Source organism: Rousettus aegyptiacus, unplaced genomic scaffold (genome assembly GCF_014176215.1).
Source record: "Rousettus aegyptiacus isolate mRouAeg1 unplaced genomic scaffold, mRouAeg1.p scaffold_m13_p_16, whole genome shotgun sequence".
In the NCBI taxonomy this organism is placed as follows: Eukaryota; Metazoa; Chordata; class Mammalia; order Chiroptera; family Pteropodidae; genus Rousettus; species Rousettus aegyptiacus.
In genome coordinates, this window is record NW_023416291.1 from 27544183 (window position 1) to 27550182 (window position 6000).

Consider the following 6000-nt stretch of genomic DNA (forward strand, 5'->3'; position numbering starts at 1 on the left):
GCGAGATAAATCATGTAAGTCCTCTTAAGAGAGCGGAGAAAAAGCTTGACAGTAAGCACACTGAGAACCAACTGAGTATCTTTCAAGTAGATGAGAGGCACTTTCATTTAAAAAATTTCTCTGGCTTGCAATGCAGAACACATTGTAGAAGCAGAACGGTAAATTTGGGAAAGCTGGTTAGATGACTAGTACCTTAGTAATAGACACGTGTTGATGTTAGGGACAAAGAAAGTAGTAAATAGAGATAAATAACAGTGGGAAGTCTCAAGAGTTATTTAAGGTGTAGAATTGACAAGTTTAGTGAGTGAATGTGGGATATGGGGGAACAGGGGAATCAAGTGACCAAGGATCTCTAGCCCGAGGATTTTTATGGACACTTTCAGAGAAAGATCATGGATTCAGTTTTGGAAATATTGAGTTCAAAATGCCAATGAAATATCCAAATGGAGATATCTAGTAAGCAATTCAAAATACTGTTTTGGAGCTTAGCAAAGTGGAATGAATTTGAGAAAAAGAAGATTTGGGAATCATTAGCTTATTGATGTTAATTGATGCCATGTTGTGGATGAAATTATTTTGGGAGAGAAATATGATAACAGGATCTAGGGCAGAGACTTGAGCTATTCCGATATTAAATAGTTAAGAAAAGGTTGAGGCACTGGTGACAGACACTGAGAAGAAGCTGCTTAGATAAATGTAAAGGAAAGCCAGGAGAACGAATCGTTCCAAAGGTCAGAGGCACTGAGCCTTTCAAAAGGTGGGCACGGTTAATAATATCAAATGCTATAGAGAATTGTATGAGGTTGAGAACTAAAAATAATACCTTGGGTTTAATGACATAGGGCTCACTGTCAATCATAATTAAGAACCATATTAACGAAGTAGTAGGAAGCACAATCTATGTTAAAAGGAATGCAATAGTACTGAGTGAAAGGGAGCAAATAAAGGTGAAGAGACATTTACATGTAAGAAGTTGAGAATAAGAAAAGGTGACATAATATTCAGCTGAAGAGGAAAGTGGGTCATTTAAAAGTACTTTTGAGGTGGGGAAGATTGAGCATGGTTAAATGATGATTATGAAAATTAAGGGAGGCTAGACTGAAAATACAGGGAAGATGAGAGGGAATGGGATTTAGAGGATGTCCTTACATAGAGGTGAGTTTCCCTCTTTAATGAGGATGGCATGGATTGTTGGGCATGATAGGAATAGCTACCATGTATTTTGTACCTGCTCTATGTATGGACCTATGTTACTTCAGGCATAATAATACCCTTATGTTCTCATTTTACAAATGAAAATTTTGGGCACAGAGAGGCTAAGTGGCCAATTAGCACAACTAATAAATAATCAAGTTGAGATATAATTTCTTCTTTGTCCAGCTTCCAAATCTGCGCCCTTCTCACCATCCTCTGCTCTCTCAATGTAAGGAAACAGCTGATCACCCCATAGGTGATCCGCTGGTCTTTCTCATTCTCTATTCTTCATTTTGGTAACACTTGGTAGATGGAAGTGTAATGTCAGGTAGCCTCTGAAATTTTCACAATACAGGGCATATTTCGAGGCCTCTGGAGAAAGCGACTAAGCAAACTGAAGGGAGAGTTTCATGTTTACTCAGATCTTGACACTTGGAGACTACACAGAGGCACTTCTTGTGTGATGTGAATAAAATGAGGAACTTTGGCTGTACTGTTTTCACATATTACTATTTACTCAGCGATATTATGAAAAGGATTGGTGGGGCAGAGTGGGGACCTAATATAGCAGTTTTTCTCAAAGTATGGTCCCCTGACCAACAGCACAAGCATCACCTGGGGAAATTGTTAAAAGTGCAAATTCGTAATCTCTACCCCGGATCTACTGAATCAATCTCTGGAGGTGGCGCCTAGCCATCTGTTTTTTCTTTTTTCTTTCTTTCTTTTTTTTTTAACGACCTTTCCAGATGAAATTTATGCTGAAGTTTGAGAACAACTGCTCTATGGTTCTGTGGAGATATTTTGGGTATTTTATAGTCATGCACAGCTTAACAATAGAGATAGTTCTGAGAAATGTATCATTCAGCAATTTCATGGTTATGTGAACATCACAGAGTGTGTTTACATACACCTAGAAGGTATATCCCACTGCTGTAATTGTATATGCTGTGCTTTTATATGACTGACAGTGCAGTAGGTTTGTTTACACCAGCATCACCACAAATACCTGAGTGGGTTATTTTAGGGCAAGTCCTGGCAGTTTGCTTTACTTTCTGTACTCCCAGGCCTGAATTAAGCTTTGACTACACAGGCATCCACATCAAAGAAGCATCCACTTCAAGAGAGCTATCTCAAATAAACATGTAGCCAGCTATAGGACTACAGTAAAAAAATAGGGAGCTCCACCCCCACCCCAGTCTCCTTTGTTTTAGAGGTCTTGGTTGATTTCACTAATTATCATTTGGGTTATTAGCTTTAAATTCTTGCTCTTCTGTTGAAATTCACCAACAAAATGTGGGGCCCTACAAACCCTAGGCCTCCGCCCTCGGTCTCAATAAAAGCAGAACTCCAGGCCCATGCACACTGGGACCTGTGTCCCTTATCCCAACACACACCTTGCACGCTCCAGGGCCTTTAAATAATAAACATTTTTTTCTTCAGAGATTCCTAATGTTTATTGTTGAAGGGTGTTGTGCAATCATTATAAGAAATACAAGAGTCAGTCCAGTTGTAACATTGGTTTGGAAAGGGAAAATGTCTGTAGGAAGTTCCTGGGGCCCAGTTAAGTACCTCCAGGCATTTCTAGCCAATACTGGTACTATCAATTTTCTGAGATTGGCACAAAACTATAATGCTTTACGCTACAACATTATGACTTTATGACAGATGCCACATTATAGGCGATAGGAAATTTTAAGCTTCATTATAATGGTATGCGACCTCGGTCATATATTCAGAGTGTCACTGATGGAAATGTCATTCTTGGGCTCGCGGCGCGGCTGTATTTGTAGATAAAACTACACTCAGGTAGGATTTTCTGCTTCGTTGATATTCATGACTTCATTATGAACCTTGGGCAGCCTCCCTGACATAGCTGATTAGAGCTTGGCTGTTCAATGCAGTAGCCAATTGCTACAAGTACGTACTGAGCACTTGTGGGTAGTCTGAACTGAGATGTGCTGTCAGTTTAAAAGAAACACCAAATTTCAAAATCTTAGTGTGAAAAACATGTAAGCTATTCCTTCAGTATTTTTATATCGATTATATGTTGAAATAAAAATATTTTGAGTAGATTTGAGTTAAATAAAATAAATTAAAATTAGTAACAGTTTTTTTTTTAAATGTGTCCAGAAAATTTAAAATAACATGTACAGCTTGCCTATTTTACATTTCTATTGGATACCTCTGGGTTAAAGTTCCACATCAATACAGATAAATGAGTCGTTTACATTTAAAAAGCATTTGTGTTTTATCATTAAGGGAATGTGGAGCAGAGAAGCCTTAGTTTTCTCCCTCTGAAATTAACTTCTCAAACACTGAAGACTTTCTGTCCATGTTAGGCGAGAACATAGCCTTGATCACAGACCTGGTAGGTACATACGAGTGTAGGTAGATGAAGATTTTTGAGTTTGAAGAATTCAGCATCTTCTTGATCCCCGAACAATCAAATGCTCTTTTTTTTTAAAATGCTATTTTGACCTGAAAGTAAAATTGGAAAACACTAAAACATAATTAAAGAACAGAGATACACTTGAAAGCAGAAATATTTCTGAAGCCTCGTGGATTACAGTGTGAGAAAAAAATCATAATAAGAGTCAAATATGGATTTATCTGCTTCGGAATAAAGAACTACATTTAATTTAATTTTTTGGTCAGTTTGATTTTATTTTATGCTTTAATCCTTTAAAGTATAAAGTATTCATAAATATTCAGATTAAAAATGCTTACATTATTAAGAATTGGAAAGAGCCCCACCAATTTGCCTGTCAATTGGATTATAGACATGTTTGAAGTCATAACTTATTGCTAATGTAAAAATTGTCAATAACTTGGTTTTATTTCCAATTTTCAGAAAAAGTGGTGTGAATATTTCATCCTACATAATATAAACATTTTTGAATTTTGGAATCTGAATTTAATTCACCTTTGCGATTTAAGCGATGAGATTTTGTTGAAGAATATTGCTTTTTACTATGAAAATGAAAATGTTCAAGGTACTCTCTTATTATATTACAATAATGCACTTTCATCCAGATCTAAACAGTATAAAGAATTTAAAATTTCAAAGTCATTTTTCTATATTTCCAGTATATAACAGCAATCATTTTTTCTCTCAATCTTTATTTACACACACACACACACACACACACACACACACAAATTTTATTTAGTCACAGAGCGAATGTTGTATTTTAAAACATTTTTTTAAAAAACAATATTATTACACAAATATATTTTTAAAAAATATGTGTTTAGGTGCTTGGCATATCCAGATAATTTAACAGTTGAATTTTTCATTTAAATATATACATAACATTTTCTCATAATAATTACTCTATTTAATATAATCACCTACCACAATTAGATATTTAGGGAATTTTTTTTTAGAAGCTAAAGCTTATTTATGTATCTGTTGTATGTGATTTTTTTTTTTAGTTCTTAAAATAACTTTTCTGCTGTTTCTTAGTAGTGAAAAATAAAACACATTTTAGAGAATTACAACTGATTAAGCATTATTGAAGCTGCTTTGACCTCTAGGATTTTGTTTCTTTATATTGCAAGCATTGAAACAAATTGGCTATGTATAAATTTAGCAATGTGCTATAAATTTTCTCATTTTTAAAAATCATAGTTTTTATTCAGTTTATTAAATATTAAATTATATGTGACACATATTCATTACCTTAAATGATAATTAGATATTTACCATATGTTATTAATAGTTAATATAGTTATAATTTTAATACTTAGTAATCAAATAAGAAAACAATATAAACATTAAATCTATAATCCTATATTCAACACTAGGGACCATTGTAATTTAGGTGCAGTGTGGAACTCAACGAAAATTTTACTGTTTGACAAGTATTTCAGAACTATGAATTTTATCAAAATGCATGTTTCTGTGTATGTAAAAAAAATTTTTTTAAACTATCATATAGGCTTACATTTGAATTTGGGAAATGTCATTGCGAAGGATTATGAACATCTCTGGAATACTGTATCAAAGTTGGTCAGAAAGTTTGATGTTGGAAAGCCATTTCCTCTGAGAATGACAAAACTTCATTTTCTTGAGAAGAATCCATTACCAATCAAAGGTAAGAAATTTCTAAATTAATTTGAAATAAAAGCATTATTTCTCTGAGAAAGTTTTAAAAGTACCACTAACTAAATGTCACAAGTATAAATAACTTCCTGGTGCTACAAAATTTAATAATGAATTACCTTTATTGTCATATCATCAAGGCGAGATGCTATGTTTATAGTTTTAAAGAGTTATATGTTTTGGTTATAGCTATGTGATTTTTTAAAAAACCAGATATAAGTGACTTTCATTTCCATTAATATGGCAGGATAGATCAAATAAAAATATTTTGTGGGAAACAATTGAAATGCTGGATAAGAGACACCAAACATCTTTTTGTATAATTATAGCTAAGCTCAAAAGAGTAGAAGGGAAATTATAGGGGCCAAAAATGACAGGAGAGCCCGATCTCTGGATAATACAAAATAAATCACTCTGAGAATTTCTGGTTATAGATCTGCCCTCTCAAGAATCTGGGGCTTTAATTTACACTATTAGCAGAGTCAAGACAACTCTAAGCCAGAAAATTAACTTTAAGTGATCAAAGGAATCTGGCAAATTTTTTGTAGAGGAATATAATATAAACCCTGGTTTTACAGGATTTTCTGCTAAATATTAGTGTAAGTACAAATTTATAAAACCACAGAGAAAGTAAGTCATAGGAGAAACAGTAAGCTAAGAATAGAATTCTTCAGTACTTCAGATTTTATAATTATCAAAAG

The 6000-nt window shown here is 33.8% G+C and overlaps 1 protein-coding gene across 7 annotated transcripts in view; it reads left to right on the forward strand.

Annotated features, from left to right (window-relative positions):
• The window catches only part of LOC107512537 (probable ATP-dependent RNA helicase DDX60), an 88484-nt gene that overhangs the window by 21783 nt on the left and 60701 nt on the right, over positions 1 to 6000 (forward strand). For all 7 annotated transcript variants that reach the window (XR_004954894.1, XM_036233615.1, XM_036233617.1 and 4 more), the window contains exons 9-10: positions 4046 to 4187; positions 5136 to 5291. Coding sequence is in view for 6 of the 7 variants with exons in the window: in XM_036233615.1 (XP_036089508.1) it covers positions 4046 to 4187; positions 5136 to 5291 (298 nt within the window). In the remaining variant the exon portion in view is untranslated. The remainder of the gene's footprint in view (positions 1 to 4045; positions 4188 to 5135; positions 5292 to 6000) is intronic.